We start from the raw sequence: 18,300 nt of genomic DNA on the forward strand, positions 1-18,300 counted from the left end.
TTTTCTTCTTTTTTATTAACGTTATATATAAAGATGGATCCAGTAAGAAAGCAGAAATGAGAAGGCTGGGAGGGAGTGGGAGTTGGCTTCGTTCCTGCCCCGCTCGGGTGGGACTCTGCGATCTACCTCATCTCTCCTTGCTCCCGCACCTCCCACCAAACCCATATCCGGCCGGAGCCCACATCCCTGCTTCTCTCTGCTCACAACGCATAGGCAGGTATGTCCAGGAGGAAAAGGCCACATAAATAGGAAACCACAGTAGGGAGGAGGCTGTTTCTCTCTGTTGCTCTTAAAAAAAAAAAAAAAAAAAAAAAAAAAAACTATATATATAGCTAGTCTACCACCTCCCCTTTTCTTCGATGTTTGACTACATCAGGGTGGAGGAAGGTTAGCTCTGGCGGGACGTCCGGGCCAAGGAGGGGCCGTGCTACCAGCCCTCCAGACGGCCACCCCCTTACCCCTAAAGGCACGGAGCTGTTGCCCTCCCCTCTCTCCCCATGCACCTCACCCGCCATTCTCCATCTGCAGGAGCAATCTGTTTCCAAAGTCACCGGAAAGGGGATGGTTTGGGGTTTGTCTTGCCTGGCATGCTTCCTTGGAGATTTGGGGTTTGGCGCCCGAACTGCCAACTTACTGCAGGAGAGAGAGGAAGAGGTGGGTGGGGATGGGGCAGAGCTGAGGTGCCCATGCAGGGGAGACTGGTCTTATCTGGTAACAATGCCCTTTGTTTTCCTAGTTTTCAACAGCTTTTAAGACCAAAGTTGTGCAAAGTCCTGTACACGGAAGAAATGGGTCCTTAGGAAAGACCCCTAAGACCCACCGCCCCTCTCCGACCAAAGGAGGAGAGGACAGAGATGGCTCCTTGAGTTCTTCCCTCTAAAGCCACAGATATTAAACGATTCCCTCACTTGGGGGGATTTCTTTGGTTTAACCCTCAAATCTGAAATGAGGGCTAGAAGTGCAGGCTGGGAGCTTCCTGACATCCCCACCCTGAGTCCTGGTCACGATGTCCAATGTCTTTTTGGCAGAGGGGATGCTCGGGAAGTGGGGAGCCGCAGGTGGCTTAGGACGGACCAGGCCTAGCAGGTCCTGGGATCCTTGGTGCCTGGTGCCCCAGCCCCGGGCCTGAGCTGCAAACGCTCCGTGGTCTCCCTGGTCCCCAAGGTCTCCAGTCTGCGGAACGAGCACTAAGTTTTAGAAGCTGGAAGGCGATGGGCCATTGAAAGCCAATCCAGGCTCCTGGAGCAGAAGGCGAATGGCTGTCCCAGCTGGAGTGGAGTGCCCCAATATCTGGAGGGGGACCCCAGTGCCTAAGCAGGGGGAGGGAGGTTCAGGGGACATCCGTGGTCCATGCAAATTTCATCTGGAAGCTCTCGGGTCCCTGGAGGAAGGGGCAAGGAAAGGGGGCAAGGGGTGCCCTTTCCCCAGTGCTCCTCGATGATTCCTGAGTGTCGGCTAGGACAGAGGTGCCTTCTGCCTGGTCCGGGGTCCTTCATGAGAGGTTCAGGCCAGGTGGGTGCTCAGTACACAGCCCCAGGGTTGGGCGGGGGCCCGGGGGAGGCGTGATGCAGGGCAGCCGGCTGAGGCGGCTGCTGCTGTAAGTGGGGTCCACTCAGGTTTTGTGCATGGTACCAGGAGTTGGTGGGGTCGTCCAGATAGCTTGGGGAGGCACTGTATGGGAGCGGCGGGGGCAGCTGACTTCGGGCAGGGGCCGGAGTGGAGTGGGAGGAGGTGTCCCAGAGGGCGGGGGACGGCGGTGAGTTGCAGGCCATGGAATCACTGTTGTTGGGGCTGTGCTCCAGGGGCACCTCCCCGTTCTTGTAGAGCTTCTTGAATTTGGAGCGGCGGTTCTGGAACCAAATCTTCACCTGCGTGGGAGGGCATGCAGAAAAGGGGGAGCAAGTTAGCCTTTCAGGATGCTCAGCAAAACCCCCAAGGGGACCCAACCTAGAGACAGCAAGCCCAAGTTCAGCCCACCCCATGTTACACACAAGGTTCAGGCAAAACCCCAAGTATCCCAACCCAGGGCCAGCATCTTTCTTCTATCTGGGCTAGAACGTGGTGAGGAACATTCCACTCCCTGGGTCCAAGGTCCGCTCTAGTGTGTGACCTTGGGCAAGCTACTTAACCTCTCCCATCTGCAAAATGGGGATGCTCACAGCCCCTACTTCCTAGGGTCATCACGAGGCTCAAATAAATTCGGATGGATGAAGAACTTAGGACCGCCTGCGTAGTAAGCACTCAACGAAAGGCAGCCAGTGGGGTGGGGAACGGGCAGTTCGTGGCATTTGTTCACATAAGAAACCCATGAGCAGAGGTGCACAGACCTACAGAGACAAACACACACCCACGTAAGCATCTCCATGTGCAGGAATGCACCCATTCACAGCATCGCACTCACACACCAGCTTATAAAGACACACACAGGCACAGAGGCACCCAGGTAAATACCCTGTGAACGTGAGCACCCGTGGGCACCCTGGGACTGGCTCATGGGGGTGACCTGGGGACTCAGGAGCAGGTGAGCCATGATTCCCCACATTTCCCTTGTATCTCCCCCTCCCCCTGCTGTTCCCCACCCCATGACTGATACAAACAATGAATCAGCTCCTCACGGGGTGACCCAGATTCCCAGAGGACAGGGCCCCACGCAGCCACCCAGGCCCGCCTGTCAACACCTGTAGGGATCCAGGCATCCAACAGCCACTCCCCCCCTCCAAGCAGGGACAGCCTGCTGGGGGCTCTAGGAACAGGCTGGGGGGAGGGGTGGAGCTCACCTTTGAGTTCTCATCCCCCTTTGGTAAGGTATCTCCCTCCCTGGCTTGGGGCAGAGGAAGGGGTGAAGCATTTGGGTGCCCAGCACGAATGTGGTGTTTGGGAAGAAGCGAACATTTCTGAATACATGCTCCCCATTGTGCACAGCTGTGGACACAGCCATGTACACGTGTCCCTCCATCTATAAACACAATGACCCTTGAAAGGTCATACTCCTGTTGCGACCCTTCCCACATGTATGCTGGCCCATTGGCATGTGTGCAAATGTACACGCATACACACGTGTATGTACGCTGCTACCCACACACGCCTGGCCTGCTGGCCGGGAGGGGGGCCCAGACGGGAGGTGAACTCCTGTTAAGTGAGGGACGAGCCCTGCAGAGAAGCGTGGGAGCCAGGGCGTCTGGAGTAAGGGGAGGATACCTCTCCTTGTGGCAGACAGACACAGTTGCACAGGTTCACAAATCATGCACGCCTGTACACGTTTTAATGCAGAAACTTCCGACAGCAGTTGTGGTTTGGCATGGGGGAGGGGTGGCCTTCGCTCTACGAGCGAGGGTTTCAAGGGCCTGCCGGCGATCTCAAAGGCCAGCCAGTTTGGCGGCGCCTGGGGAGCCCCCGGGTCCCGCGCGGCCCCACCAAGCCCCAGCGGCCTTCGCCGGCCCCTCACTGACCTGTGTCTGCGTGAGGCCCAGCTGCGCGGCCAGCTCGGCGCGCTCAGGCAGTGCCAGATACTGGGCCTTCTGGAAGCGGCGCTGCAGGGCGGCCAGCTGGTAGCTGGAGTAGATCGTGCGCGGCTTTCGGACCTTCTTGGGCTTCCCGTTCACCATGCGCACCTCGGCTTCCGGCTCCTCCTTCACGGATACTGCGGGCAACGCACCGGGCGGGGGGCGGCTCAGCCTGGGCCTGCACCCCCTGCGCCCTTCGCGCCCCCGCGGGCAGTCCCAGGCTCCCGCCCAGCGACTCGCTCCGGGCCGCCCGCCTGCGCGCTCCGCCGCCCGCGCCCCGGCAGGGTGCCGCGGCGACCGAGCCTGACGGGGTGTTGGGGGCGGAGACCCGGACCCGGCGGCCGCCACGACGCGCGCCCCCAGCCCGCAGCTCTGCGCCCGGGCCCCAGAGCGCCGTCCCCGGCGCCGGCCACCCGGGCGAGGACAGCCGAGGCTTCGCTCCGACGCCTTGCCGGCTCGCCTCCCAGCCTCGCGGCTCCTCGCCACCCTCCTGCCGGCCGCCCCCTTCCCGCCCCACCTTGCCCTCCAGCACCTCTCTCGCTCTTTCCCTCCTCTCTCCCTTCCTTCCTTTTTCTTTTTTCAAACTTTTTTTTTTTTTTTAATCTTGGAATAGTTTTAGATTCTCAGAAAAGTTGCAGGCATAATACAAACTCCCTCTTCCTTCCTTCCTTTCTCCTTCCTTCTCTTTCTTTCTTGGCCTTTCTTGGGTTCCTTTCTCTCACTTTGTCTCTCCATATTTCTCTTTCACTCCTTCTCCACCCCTTCTCTTTTTTTCACTTTTCCACTTCCCAGTCTCTGCTTCCCTGTGTGTGTGTTTGTGTGTGTGTGTGTGTGTCTGCCTTTCTCCAAGTTACCCTTACCATTCACCCCCTATCCCCGGCCCATTTCCAAAGGGTCCCTGGAGTTTCCAGTCCTCACTGCCTAACCCCAAGCCTTGCCACCCATTGGAAGAGTTGATATGCCGCGAAAGCAACTCGATTCAGAGGTCCCCTGACACCCCTCTTCTCCTCCCTCCTCTAGCTGGCCCCATCCTCACCGAGACCCCGGTGCACAGCCTTGCGACTGAAAGGTTGTCTGACCCCTCTGGGGTCATTTAGCCCACCCTGCCTAACTTTAGACAGCACTTTTTTTTTTTTTTTTAATCCTCTCAACGCGTCCCTAGATCTGGGGTTCAATTCCCTGTCTTTCTCTCCCTAGGGAAACCCTCCAGGCTCTCACCTGGATCCTGGGCGGGCAGCGGCTGCTCCCGGTACGCCCCGTATTGCCGGTAGGAGGCTCCATAGGTATATTCCGACTTGGGCGAGTAAGCGCCCGTGCCCGCAAGCCCGTTGAGATTGAACTGGTGGTGGTAGGTGTAGGGGTTCACGGTCTGGCCGTAGGGCTGGCCCGAGTAGTAGTCGTGCTGGGGAGCGCTGTAGTAGCCCAAATCGGTGACAGAAGACTCGGGCAGGGTGGGCGAGTCCTTGGAGCCCGCATGGCAGCTCAGCGAGCTGGAGATGTCGGTGAGGATGCTGCTGAGCTTGCGATCGAAGGAGCCACTCATCCTGGCGGGCGCCGCGGGTCCGGGGGCCGGCCTGGGCTGCCGAGCCGGAGCGGGCAGGAGCGCGGAGGAGGCACAGGAGACGAGGCGGGGGTGTGCGTCCGGGGGCCCGAGGGGAGGGCCCGCAGGGTCTGGGGGAGGGGAGGCCGAGGGGCGCCTAGACCATCGCCGGCCTTCCGGCGGTCGCTGCGCGCCTCTCGTCGCGTCCCAAGCCACAGTCAAATGCTGCCAGCTCCGCCCGGCCAGCCGGTTATAGACTCAATAGTGGAGTCGCGGAGGGAGGCTCCTGCGCTCTGATTGGCTGCAAGTCTTGCCTTCGAGGCAAAACATGCTCTTGCGCTCTTTCGTTCTCTCTCTCTTTCTCTTCTCTCTCCCCCATTCTTTGTTGTTACCCAAAACACACACACACACACACACACACACACACACACACACACACACCCCTTGTTACTCCTCCTGTGGCTCACACCCCCAGTTCAGATAACCCCTCCAGTGTCTCTGCAGGAAGGCGTAGGGGGCGGGTGTCTCTGCCGGGCGCCCCCGGGATTTGTCAGTCTGTCTGTCTCCCTGGCTGCGGCTGGGAGGTGGGCTCAGGTGCGATGGAGAAGCAGGGGAATTTGCCCATTGGGCATTTGTAGAGGGAGGTGGTCCAAGGTGGTGTGTGCGCGACACTATGCAAATAACAGGCGGTCAGATGTGCCCAGAATGAGAAAGACCCAGGGCTCATGAAAATATTTTTAATTTCTTTTACAATCAGAAGAAAAGGGACAGGCAGTTTAGGTTGAAGAAATGTTTGACTATAGGATATTGATATATTTACAGCGATGCAGTCATAAAATGTAGCCTTGAATGTCTTTCCAGAAAAAGGGGCCCATCAGGACAAAGTGCCACAGGACTGTGAATGTCATAATGGGGCCGTGAGGGTCCTGTTGGAGAGGTTGGGGGGGCGGCTGGAGTAGGGGAGCAAGTGGGTGTGGATTTAGGGGTTTATCCAGAGGGTGGAAGGGCGTAACCTGTTGGGCGATGCAGTTTCAGAGACTGCCTGAGCTTGCTGGAGGGAGCAGGGGACCTGAGTCCCCATGAGACTGGGTGGGACACAGGCTGGCTTTCTGTGTGTCTTGGTAAGTCTGGGGGGCCTATTCTGGGCACTGGGGACAGCACTAAGGGAATGCGGGCATTTTTAGAGATCAGGTATATGGGACGGGTGGACTTGGGGCGTGTTTCACGTGGTTTCACGTGGTCCACAGTATACAGACATGCACAAAAGTGTAGGAGTGTGTGTGTGAGTGTGTGTGTGTGTGTGTGTATGTGGGAGTGGGCATGGGGGAGAGTATAAGCGGTGTGAGTGGAGGGCCGTGGGAGGGGGTTTCTGCGTGTGAATGTGTAGTTGTATGCAGATGTGTACAAAACTCTTAGCGCCTTCCCAGTCTCCAGTAGCTCCAACCCATGACGCGCCACTGAGTCCTGTCCCTCGCAGAGGGCCCTGAAGAGGCTCCCCTTCCTGCCGGCGGGCGCCTCTTAAGTCCTATCTGGCCTGCAAAGTCATCCAAGTTGTTCCCAAGCCTACAACATTTCTCCATTCCACCCCCTATTCTGCTCTCCGCCTTCCTTTGGGGGGAGGGGAAGGTCCTCCAAATCTCAGTTCCTGGCCGCGTAAGACCTTCACACGGGGCAGCCCTGTCAATTCTTCCCTGTCCCCTTGGGGGGCACGGCTGGGCTAAGGCCACCAAGGACACGAAGTGCCAGCGCGCCACCTTGTGGTTATTTCTGGACTCCGCAGCCTCCCATCGTCTCGCCAGGCCCGGGGGAACGGGTTTCCCTCGCAGAGTCCCCCGCCTGGCAGATAAGTGTGCAGGGGGCTCTGTGCCCCTGTCCAAACTTAGACTCCGTGGGCAGACTGCCAGGGGCTCCCAGGGCTTTGGGAGCTGCAGCTGGCAGAGGCAGAGGGCCACGGTCCTTGGGCTGAGGGGCTGGAGGGCCCGCCAGGTCTGAGCGGCTCTGGGGAGGCCGCAGCGTGGGAAAGGTGGGGGCGGGGGCCGGGCGAGGGGAGCGCTATCTGTCTGTCTATCTCCGCGTCCCCCTAGCGCCTATCGCCCGCCGCTCTGAGCCCGTGGCGGGGCGAGTTGCCACCCGCTCGGGATGCCCTCTGTTCTGTTGCCAAGAGGGCGCCTAGAAAGCCCGAGGCGTTGGGGGCAGCGAGGGCACTGGCCCGGCCGGCTCCCCTCCCAGGATGGGAGCGGGGGAAGAGGTCAGGGCCTGTTCTGGAGCACCCATCTCCCCCCAGAAAAGAGACAGCCTATGGCAACCCCCCTTCTCATGCCTTCATTCATTCATTTACTACCGAGACAAGGAGGGCCGGGTGATTGGTAGATGGCAGGGAGTTAGTCTGCCTTCTTTATGAGGTCCTTGAAGAAGCTTCACTCCTTTCTCTCCTTCCCCCACCCCAACCTGCAGCTCCCAAGTTCAGTGAGTGAGCACTGGACTGGAAGTCCGGAATCCTGGAATCCTGCAAATGTAGTGGTGGTGGTGGATTACATTAGGCTAGTTTCTGTGCTGCATTCGGCTAGGAGAGTCTGAAAGAAATGGGCAAGACCACACAGTGAAGACTTCAGTGGGCAATTCAACAAGATTGGGTACGGTGAGATTAGCATCTGGTTCTCTGTTGCACTTTACGCTCCAAGACTCTAGGGACTGTATCTTGCTGTTCACTATCACCTCCCAGATACCTAGAGCAGGTCCTGACACACACAACCTCAGTCCTCAATAGATGTTTGTTGAATGAATAACTGAGATTCTCTAGTCCTGGAGAGGGACTGAATCATCTTGTCTGAGTGTGCTTGCAGAATGACAGAAAGGGGAGGCGTGGAGCCGGCCCTGGCGTCAGGCTACCTCCCTCCAGGGTAGAAGTAGCAGCAGCTTCCCAGATAGGGCCATGTGTGACCTCAGAGGGGCCCCGTCAGGTCACTGGGACTGGGGCCACCTGCCTTCGCCCAGGACCCTGCAGGCTCAGAGTTGGCGAGGCAGTGGGAGGATGTAGTGGTATCAGTGCTGCCCAGTGCACCTGCTCTGGGCCAGCATGATGAGCAGGTGTCAGCCGGGCCAGAGTCCTGCCCCTGGTGCTGGGATGCTGTGGGGTGGTCTGTTGGGAGTCTTTGCGAGGCTGGCGGGACAGAGGAGCTGTGGTCCATCGTCCACCCTCTCCCTGGGCATGAAAAAAGGTAGACTGTTGAAGCAAGCTGCTTCTTGGAACCCAGGTATCGTGCTCTCTGGGCATGGCCACAGCAACTGGGCTCAGGAGGTGCAGGATCCCAGGGGAGGAACTTAGGAGGAAGGCTGGAGGCAGAGGGGTAAGCGGTCCAGCCCTTGCTCTCTCCTTTGCCTGGGGAGCGGACGCCATCTAGTGGTCGGTATTAGGAGGCCGGAGTCCAGCTCCACCAGGGAGACCTGGGAAGGGAGTTTCGTGCAAAAGCCCCACCATCATACTCAGAAAGAATATTGTCTTCACTGATTTTAGGAGCCCTATCTGCACTAAATATTCACTTTTCCTTTTTTGTTTTTAAAGATTTTATTTATTTATTCACGAGAGACAGAGAGGCAGAGGGAGAAGCGAGCTCCCTGTGGGACCTGATCCCAGGAACCTGGGATCCTAAACTGAGCCAAAGGCAGACGCTTAACGACTGAGCCACCCAGGCGCCCCTAAATATTCATTTCTCATCACCACCTTGCCTTACTCTGCAGCTGCCATTTTCCTCCCCTGCACCCATCCTTGTCCAGCCAGTGAGTCTTTCTCTTAAGTTTGTCATTTGTAAATCAGAAAGTCGATTATTACGGGGCACCCAGGTGGCTCAGTTGGTTGAGGGTCCGACTCTTGATTTTGGCTCAGGTCATGATCCTGGGATCGTGAGATCGAACCCCATGTCCAGCTCCTCACTCAGCGGAGAGTCCGCTTCCTCTCTTCCTGTCCTTCTGTCCTTCCCCTGACCCTGCACTCTCTCTTTCTGCAATAAATAAATAAATCTTTTTAAAAAGTGGACTATTAGATGGTCTCTAAGTTCCCTTCTAACTCTGATTCTAAATTCTCGGACTCTTGTCATTCAAGGGGGAACTCGCCTTCACCGTCTCACCAACCCCCTTGGACATATACCCCAGACCTCCAGTCCTTGGCCATCTGGATGTCTCCTGGAGTCCTTCATCTACCCAATAAATCCCTCCTGACCCTCTACTGTTCTTGGTGCTCGGGACAGAGTGATGAACAAAACAGACACAATACCCTCTCCATGAAGTCCAAGGTCAACAGGGGGAGTGGACACAAAAGCAGCCAGTTTTGCTATCATGTGACATGTACTGGGACAGGTGTGGCACATTCTGCTGTGACACGGTGACATGGAGGCAGGAAGATATCTGTGCTGAGACCTGAAGGATGTGTGAGATTCATCCAGAAAAAGCAAGGATAGGGGGGAAGAAGGGAATTCTGGAAAAAGTCTTTGCAAAGACTCATGGGACTGCCTGGGGCACAGTGTAGGGGAAGGATTGGATAAAGGGAAAGCTGGGATGGACCTGGAGACCCAGAGCACAGAGATCTTAGAACCCCAGAGCAAAAGAATGGGCTTTATCTAGTGGCGACAGGGAACCACTGGAAGATTTTAATCAGGGGAGAGACATGATTGGGTGTTGGTTGTAGAAGGGTCCCTCTGGCTGCTGTGTGGGGATGAATCATAATGGACAAGAATAGAACCTGGGGGGACAGCCTGGAGGCTACTGAAGGAGCCTAAGCAAGAGAGTTATTGGGTCCAGGGTAAGGAGGAGGCAGTGAGGATGGAGAGAAGCAGATGGGTTTGAGAGACAGCAAGGAGAAGGAACAGTAGTGCTTGGAAATGGACTGGAGGTGAGTGACCAGGAAGAGGGGACAGTGGGAACTAGTGGCAGCTAAGTGGAAAGTTAAGGCCATTCTCAGTGAGAGAGGGAGTAGAACAAAAAGAAGAGGGGCTGCTTGACAAGCAGCCCTTTTTGTTTTGTTTTGCTCTTTTAAACCTTTTTGCAGAAAAGTGCACAAATCATAAATAACGAATTTGTGCAACCCAAACACAGCCATGTAACTGACAGCCAGGGTGAGAAGCGATGGTACCAGCCCTCAGAAGCCCCCTCAGGCTTCCTTCTGGTTATGACACCCCAAGGCTAAAGTCCTAGCTCCTAGTACTAAAAGTCAGTTTTGCAAGATTTTGAACTTTGAAATAAATGGAAGTATACAGTGTATACTCTTTTATGTCTGACTTCTTTTGTTCAAGATTATGTTTGTGTGAGTTTGATATTATAGGATATATTGTAGATCATTCATTTTCGCTGTTGTATGCAGGTTTCTATCATGTGAATATACCACCATTTATTTATCTGTGCTGCTGTCGGTGGGCATTTGAGTAGTTTCCTGTTTGGGACCATCGTGAGCAGCGCTACGAGCATTCTTGTACATGCCTTTTGGCGCGCACTGCTGTTGGGTACCCAACGGTGGACTTGTGAGGCCACAGGATGTATGTTTGGCTTTTAAAGATACTCCCGGGTGGGGGGGGCACCTGGGTGGCTCAGTCAGTTAAGCGTCTGCCTTTAGCTCAGGTCATGATCCCAGAGTCCTGGGATCGAGTCCTGCATCTCCCGCTCCTCTCTTGTCTCTCTCTCAAACAAATAAGTAACATCTTAAAAAAACATTTTTTTTAAAAGAAGATATTGCCGGGGCCCCTGGGTGGCTCAGTCAGTTGGGTGTCCAGCTCTTGATTTCAGCTCAGATCATGATCTCTGGGTTCAGGGTTGAGCCCCACATCAAGCTCTGTACTCAGTGTGGAGTCTGCTTGAGATTTTTTTCTATCCCTCTCCTTCTGTCTCTCCCCTGGCCCTCCCTCTCTCTTTCTCTCTCTCTCTCAAAGAAATAAAATCTTTAAAAAAAAGAAGAAGAAGATTCTGCCTAATCATTGTCCCAAGTGGTTAGGCTCAGTCAGCTCAGCTCTGACCATGCGGAGTATGACCGGCTTTGCGGGAGCTGTCCAGCAGGCAGTTGGCTCTATGGGTCTGAAAAATCAGAGTCTGGGATGGGAGATGCAAGTTGGGGGTTTGGGGCATCTTGTGGTAAGTGAAGCCACAGGCATGGATGAGATGTTTCTGGAAGGGAGGGAGAGAAGAGAGCCAAAGAGGGTTCTAGGGCGACACCTGGGAGAGAGTGGCCAGACTGGTGTCAGGCAGTGCAGAGGGCAGTGTCTGGGTGGCCCTGGGTGTGTCTGCGGGTGCTGCTGTTGCTGCTGAGGGTTTCGAGGAGGAGGGAGTGGTCAGCAAGGTCAAATCCCGCTGGGGACTTGCGGTTCAGGCAAGATGAGGACGGAGATGTGCCCTTTGGGTGACATTTCAAGGGGGGCAGTCAGTAATACCTGGAAGAGCGGGTTCGGTGGAGGGGAAGTGGGAAGGTTGTTTACAGCTGGTTGAGGGGCGGTAGGAGGGGAGGAGATGGAGAGAACAAGTGCAGGCAACGCTTGCCGCTTGCCGAGGAAAGGCAGGAGGGAGCGGAAAGCGCGGTCGCTGGAGGGTATTTGGCACGTTAGGGTGTGCGTGTGTGCGTGCATGTGTGTGTGTGTGTGTGCGTGCGTGCGTGTGTGTGTGTGTGTGTGTGTGTGTGTTTTAAATGGAAGCAAGCTTGTTTAGATGTCAATTACAGCAGCCAGCAGAGAGAGGTTCATCAAAAGATCCATCCTTGAGTAGGTGGGAGGGGAAGGATCTGGAGCCCCACCCAAGGGGGTAGACTCACAGCAATTTCTCCCTGCCCTTGAGTCAAGAGGGAAGATGCAATGACAAGGGCTGGCTTTCATGCAGCACTGACCGTGACGGGCACTGGTCAAATCTTCTACACCCGAGTTCCTGCCCCACCACTCTATAAGGTGGCCACTCTCCTTTCCACCTTTCGACAGGGGGGAAACTGAGGCACAGAGGGGCTAAGTAATTGGCACATTCAAGATTTGGACCCAGGCAATCTGCCTTTTTTTTTTTTTTTTTTTTAAAGGAAGCAGGCTCCTTGCTGAGCAGAGAGGCTGACGCAGGACTCGATCTCAGGACCCTGAGATCATGACCTGAGTCAAAGGCAGAGGCTTTAACCCACTGAGCCACCCAGGCGCCCCGGCAGTCTGACTTTTAACCCCTCTGGGATGGAGGTACGTTTGCAGGTTTGGAGTCAGAAGTAAATGGAAAAGACTTTAACTATTTTAAAGACTTTTAAGTATTTTCTTTCTTTCTTTTTTTTGACACAGAAGTTGCGGGGAGAGAGCACAAGCAGGCAGAGCAGCAGGCAAAGGGAGAGGGAGAAGCAGGCTTCTGCTGAGCCGGGAGGCCTACCTGGGGCTCGATCCCAGGACACTGGGATCATGACCCAAGCCAAAGGCAGATTTTGCTTAACCGACTGAGGCACCCAGGAGCCCCCATAACAAACATTCTTAGTCATGTTTCAGTTTCCTTGAAATGTACAGAAAGATACATGTGAAAGCACAGTGAGATTACTGATCTTATACACGTGGAAGGAGATTCTCCTTAGACACCTGCCTACAAGATGACTGTCAGGGTTGCTGTCCACGGCACAGATGTCAGAATGTTGACCTGTGAAGTCATTCTTTAGGGTGAGAGAAGAGGAATGTCCTTCTCTAATTTGGAAGCATATGAAAGACCAAAATGAAGCAAGGAGGGGTGCCTGGGTGACTCAGTTGGTTAAGCTTTTGATTTTGGCTCAGGTCGTGATCTCAGGGTCTTAGGATCGGGTCTGGGGCTGGCTTCACGCTCAGCGGGGTGTCTGCTTCTCCCTCTCCCTTTGCCCCTCCCCCCATCTCGCTCTCTCTGTCTCAAATAAATACATAAAATCTTTTGAAAAGTGAAACGGTTATCTGGTGGCTCAGTTGGTTAAGCGACTGCCTTCAGCTCAGGTCATGATCCTGGAGTCCTGGATCGAGTCCCGCATTGGGCTCCCAGCTCCATAGGGAGTCTGCTTCTCCCTCTGACCTCCTCCCCTCTCATGCTCTCTCTTGCTCTGGTGGCTCTCTCTCAAATAAAGAAATGAAATCTATTAAAAAATGAAATGAATCAGAGCAAAATGGAAATCTATATGCTATTTCTCCAAAACTGTTTGATGATCCTTGGACAGGCCATGGAGAACCTACAGAAGGATGAACTGACTGCCTTGGAATCATTCCGTATCATGTATAGGCTGTGCTAAAACTCATGCAGTAAAAAAAAAAAAAAAAAAAAAAAAAAAAAAGACTCACATTTAGGAAATGAGTGCTTCAGAACTCAAAAAAAAAACAAAAAACAAACACAAGACTTTCTTAAATTTTTTTAATAGAAACTGTAACTTATTTGAAATCAACCTTAGTCTGGGTTCTCCAGAGAACAGAACCAATATGATATCCATCCATCCATCTATCTATCTATCATCTAACTGTTTAAGGAATTGACTCATGTAGTTATGGAAGATGGAATTTCAAGATCTCTAGTTAGCAAGCTGCAGACCCTTGAGAGCTGACTGTGAGGTTTCAGCCTGAGTTCCAAGGCCTGAGACCTGGGACCATGGATGGTGTAAGTTCCAGTGTGAAGGCAAGCAAAGACGGGTGTCCCAACATGAAGATAGCCAGAAGCGAGAGTGTCTTCTCTACTACTCAGCCTTTTATCCCATGCAGGACTTCAACAGATTGGATGCAAGGACCTCCCTCCGCCCCACCCCCGTCTGCCAACCACGAGGATGGGGACAGTAATCTTTACTCAGTCTACTGATTCAAATGCTAATCTCATTCATAAACACCCACATGGACACACCAGAATAGTGTTTCGCCAAACACCTGGGCGCCCTTGACCCAATTCAGCCCACAGAAAATTAACCATCACAGAATCCAATTTGGATTTCACACTACAGATCACCTCTGTGGGTTTTATTAAAGATTTACCTATTATTTGAGAAGGGTAGAGACAGAGGGAAAGAACCTCAAGCAGACTACCCACTGATTGTGAGCCCCACACGGGGACTCAAACTCACAATCCTGGGATCATGACCTGAGCCCAAATCAAGACAGACGCTTTAACTGACTGACCTACCCAAGTGCCCCAAGATCACCTCTGTGTTTTAAAACCATTTTTCCTAAGAAAGAAGTCAACCAGGGCACCTGGGTGGCTCAGTCATTAAGCATCTGCCTTGATGACCTGAGGATCCTGGGATAGAGCCCGCATCAGGCACCCTGCTCAGCAGGGAGCCTGCTTCTCCCTCTCCCACTCCCCCTGCTTGTGCTCCTGCTCTCGCTGTTTCTCTCTGTCAAATAAATAAATAAAATCTTTAAAAAAATGATGGACATTTTAGTCGTGGCTAGTCTATATGATTAACTCATAGACACAAAGGACCAGTTGATAAACAGCAGATCTACAAAAAATAGGATTGTAGATGCAAAGTAGCTGGGCATTTTTGAGGAGCCGTAATATATTCCCAGAAGTCTAAAATCCCGCTGTTGCGAGTAAGTAGAATCCTAAGTGTTCCATGCCCATATATGTTTTTGTTGAGGACAGATTTAGTTGGAAGTTATCACACTGGAGGGACACAAGGAATCCTATCTTGAGGGCTTATTAAGCACAGAGCTGTGGGTCCAAGTGACTTTGACATTTGACTGTGAAGTTTCAGCACTACATATAAAAGGAAAGGAGGCCGTCCTGAAAAAAGGTGCAGGAAGTTCAAAGAAGTATTATTGGAATAGAAAACTGAGAGTCACATTATCCTACCATGTCATGAGTCAGACAGAAACATGCCACTGTTGTATTATTATTATTATTATTATTATTATTATTATTATTACTAAATATGAACAGTATCTGCTCCATTTGTGCTACCACATGTATGTTCTCCTTTTTAAAGTCTTAAACTTCTGTATCTTGAGAATAGGCCATCAGGGATGCCTGGCTGTCTCCGTTGGAAGTCTCTTGATCTCAGGGTTGTAAGTTCGAGCCCCACATTGGGCATAGAGATTACTTAAATAAATGAATAAACCTAAATTTTTAAAAAAGATTTTATTTATTTATTTGACAGACAGAGATCACAAGTAGGCAGAGAGGCAGGCAGAGAGAGAGGGGAGAAAGCAGGCTCCTCAAGGAGCAGAGAGCCCAATGTGGGGCTCGATCCCAGGACCCTGGGATCATGACCTGAGCTGAAGGCAGAGGCTTTAACCCACTGAGCCACCCAGGCACCCCTATAAACCTAAATTTTTTAAAAAAGAATACACTATCATATAGCTCATAGAATTTAAATGTCCAGCAAAGAGTTCTTAAAGAGTTCAAATAAATTTTCCTATATCAGATAAAAAGAGATGTCCTAAAAATATTGTTATATTTTTGTCACACATATTATTTAATTGGTCCTATTATCATTCAGCGCTAATTGCCTCTTTTAACTAGTCATATTATTTCATTTAAATAACAGCATTGGGGTGCCTGGGTGGCTCAGTGGGTTAAAGCCTCTGCCTTCGGCTCAGGTCATGATCCCAGAGTCCTGGAATCGAGACCCACCTGCATCGGGCTCTCTGCTCAGCGGGGAGCCTGCTTCCCTCTCTCTCTCTGCCTGCCTCTCTGCCTACTTGTGATCTCTCCCTCTGCCAAATAAATAAATTAAAATAAATAAATAACAGCATTTATGGACCAGGAAAGAAAATAATAAGAAAAAACATAATTTCAAATAACTCCATACTTTTATGTTAAAGACATAAAACATGCTTAGATCAAATTTTCCAAGTTTTCTTTTTTTTTCTGGTATGGCTGCATTCTTCTAGAAAGATTGGCCCTCTGAAAAGCTAGTCACTGTGGTTGAGGGCCTTCACTGCCTTCTGGAAGCCCGGAGCTTCACAGAGCTCAAATGAGGTCTACTCATCTCTCTCTCTCCATCTGCTTTCTATGGGGTTCCCCTCGCCCAGGCTTCTTCACATAAAAATCCTAGCCAGGAAAGCGCTTCTCCAGACACAGTCTTGGGATTGGGTCTCAGTCGGGGCCCTGAGTTCACACGCCTGTCCCTGAACCCCTTACTGTGTCCAAAAGAGCCTGGGTTATCAGCTCTCCCCAGAGCGGGAGGGAGCCTGTAGGAAGCCAGCTCCCTCAAAGACAGCTAGGGGATAGAGAAGTGGCAAAGGGAAACCGGGGACTCTTCCCAGAAGAGGGGAGAGATGCCGTGCAGGCAAAAGCATCTTTAGCTATCCATTACCCTGCTGGTGGCCAGCCAAAGTGCTTTCTCCTAAATCACTTTGGGCCAGCTCCCCGAAGCCAAACAAACATGCATCCTTTTTATCACTTACCATATTATATTGAGATGATCTGTCACTGTGTCTCTCTTACTGATTGGACAGTGAGTTTCTCAAGGACAGGGGCCACCCCTGATTCCCGCTCTGTCCCCTACACCTTGCACCCACCCGGGCACGTCACGAATGTCCTGGGATCCCATTCTTGGCTCTGTTCTCAGCCCTCGGCTCACTTGTGCCTGACATGATCTCTTCCGCTCCTACGGCTTTCGATGACAGTTCCAGCACAGGTCTCCCTGGGTGCAGGGCTGGGTCTCCTGCTGCCTTCCGGATGGTCTAAGTTGGACATCTCACAGACAGCTCAAACTCTTTTGGAAATGGAACCTCCCATCTTTATCCCTAAACACTAAGCATTCTCCTCCTCCATTGCTCCCTTTCTCAGGGACCATCGGTCACTCAATTTACTTTGCTCTCACCTGCCACCATCAGTCTATCCCCATGTGCTTGTTGGTTGTTTTTGTTTAAAGATTTTATTTATTTATTTGTCAGAGAGAGAGAGAGCACAAGCGGGGGAAGCAGCAGGCAGAGGGAGAAGCAGGCTCCCTGTTGAGCAAGGAGACCAATGCGGGACTCGATCCCCGGATCCCAAGATCGTGACCTGAGCCAAATGCAGATTAACTGACTGAGCCACCCAGGACTCCCTCCCTTACATGTTTTTGATCCTGCCTCCCAGATATCTCTCAATGTCCCGTCTCTCTTCATCCCACTGCCCAACCTCAGGACGCCTCCCCTGATGGTACAGTAGGCCTTCTGCTCCAGACCTCCCCCAGCCTGTCCCTCGGTGCTCAACACCTGTCACCTTCACCTCCCAGCCGCACCAGCAGCACCTGCAGGCTCTGGGCCAGGGGCTCTGCTGGTTCTCTGAGGCTCTAGCCCTGCCAAGGGGTCTGTCCTCCTTCTCCAGGTGGCTCGCTCCTTCTTATCCTGGGAGATCAGTCCAAGGAGAAGCCCTCTATGTGGCCTCAGCCCTCAGCCGAGAGCCCTGTGCCTTGCTCTTCCGTGCTTTCCAACCCCTTATTCATTCAGTCCTCCTTTCAGTGGTGCATTTGACTGTGTGGCCACTGTGGGACTTGACAGCAGTTCGACAGCCTGTGGTAAAGCCTCTGCTTAGACAGGTGGTCTCTTTGCTGGCCGGTTTCTCCCTGTAGATTGTGAGTGTCCAGGGAGCAGCCTCCGTGTCCCTTATCTCTGTGACTCCAGCCAGAGTTTATCCCGGGACTGGCACGTAGTAGGTGCTTAGCAATTGCTCCATGAGTGAATCAGCAGGGTGGCTCCCACAGAGGTTGGCAGACTTGAAAAGGGCCAGGTAGAAAGTATTTCAGCTTCTGTAGGCAGTGTGTTCTCCGTTACAACGTTACAACGAGAAAGCCATAGAGGATATGCAAATATAACACTGTATTTACAAAATCAGATGGGCCACCCTGCCTCAGGCTGGCCTTCCAGTCTGGGTGAGGGGAGGGGAGCCTTCTGATTCTTCCTCTGCCTTGAGGACAAAAGGGAAAAGAGGAAAACATGAAGGTCAGCCATAAGTAGGATTTTCTAAGAAACAAAGGTCAGGGAGGAATTTCTTTCCTTGGAAGTTTTATTTTTTTTTTTGAAGATTTTATTTATTTATTTGAGGGAGAGAGATTAGGGGGTTGCAGAGGGAGAGGGAGAAGTAAGCTCCTTGCTTGCTGAGCTGGGAGCCTGATGTGGGGCTCCATTCCAGGACCCCAAGATCATGACCTGAGCCGACTGAGCCACCCAGGCAGCCTGGAGGTTTTAAAAACAAGAGAAAACTACTGGATTATAGCTGAAAAACAAGGTGGTGAGGCCTGGGGAGGTGCGAGGAAAGTGTTAGAATCCAGGCTTGTGCCGTTGAGCGAGGGCGCTGCTGCAGTTAGCACAGTCGCCACCAGGTGGCAGGCCTGTCCATTTCTAA

At 52.8% G+C, this 18,300-nt stretch overlaps 1 protein-coding gene across 1 annotated transcript; it reads right to left on the reverse strand.

Moving 5' to 3' along the window:
- On the reverse strand, window positions 1-5,270 carry DLX3 (distal-less homeobox 3). Its single transcript, XM_047709299.1, has 3 exons — window positions 4,722-5,270; window positions 3,450-3,640; window positions 1-1,868 (listed from the first exon to the last, which is right to left on the reverse strand). The coding sequence occupies exons 1-3, from the start codon at window positions 5,044-5,046 to the stop codon at window positions 1,521-1,523; spliced, it is 864 nt and encodes a 287-aa protein (XP_047565255.1). The 5' UTR covers window positions 5,047-5,270; the 3' UTR covers window positions 1-1,520.
- Window positions 5,271-18,300: the final 13,030 nt, after the last annotated feature.

This window comes from Lutra lutra, chromosome 16 (assembly GCF_902655055.1).
Source record: "Lutra lutra chromosome 16, mLutLut1.2, whole genome shotgun sequence".
In the NCBI taxonomy this organism is placed as follows: Eukaryota; Metazoa; Chordata; class Mammalia; order Carnivora; family Mustelidae; genus Lutra; species Lutra lutra.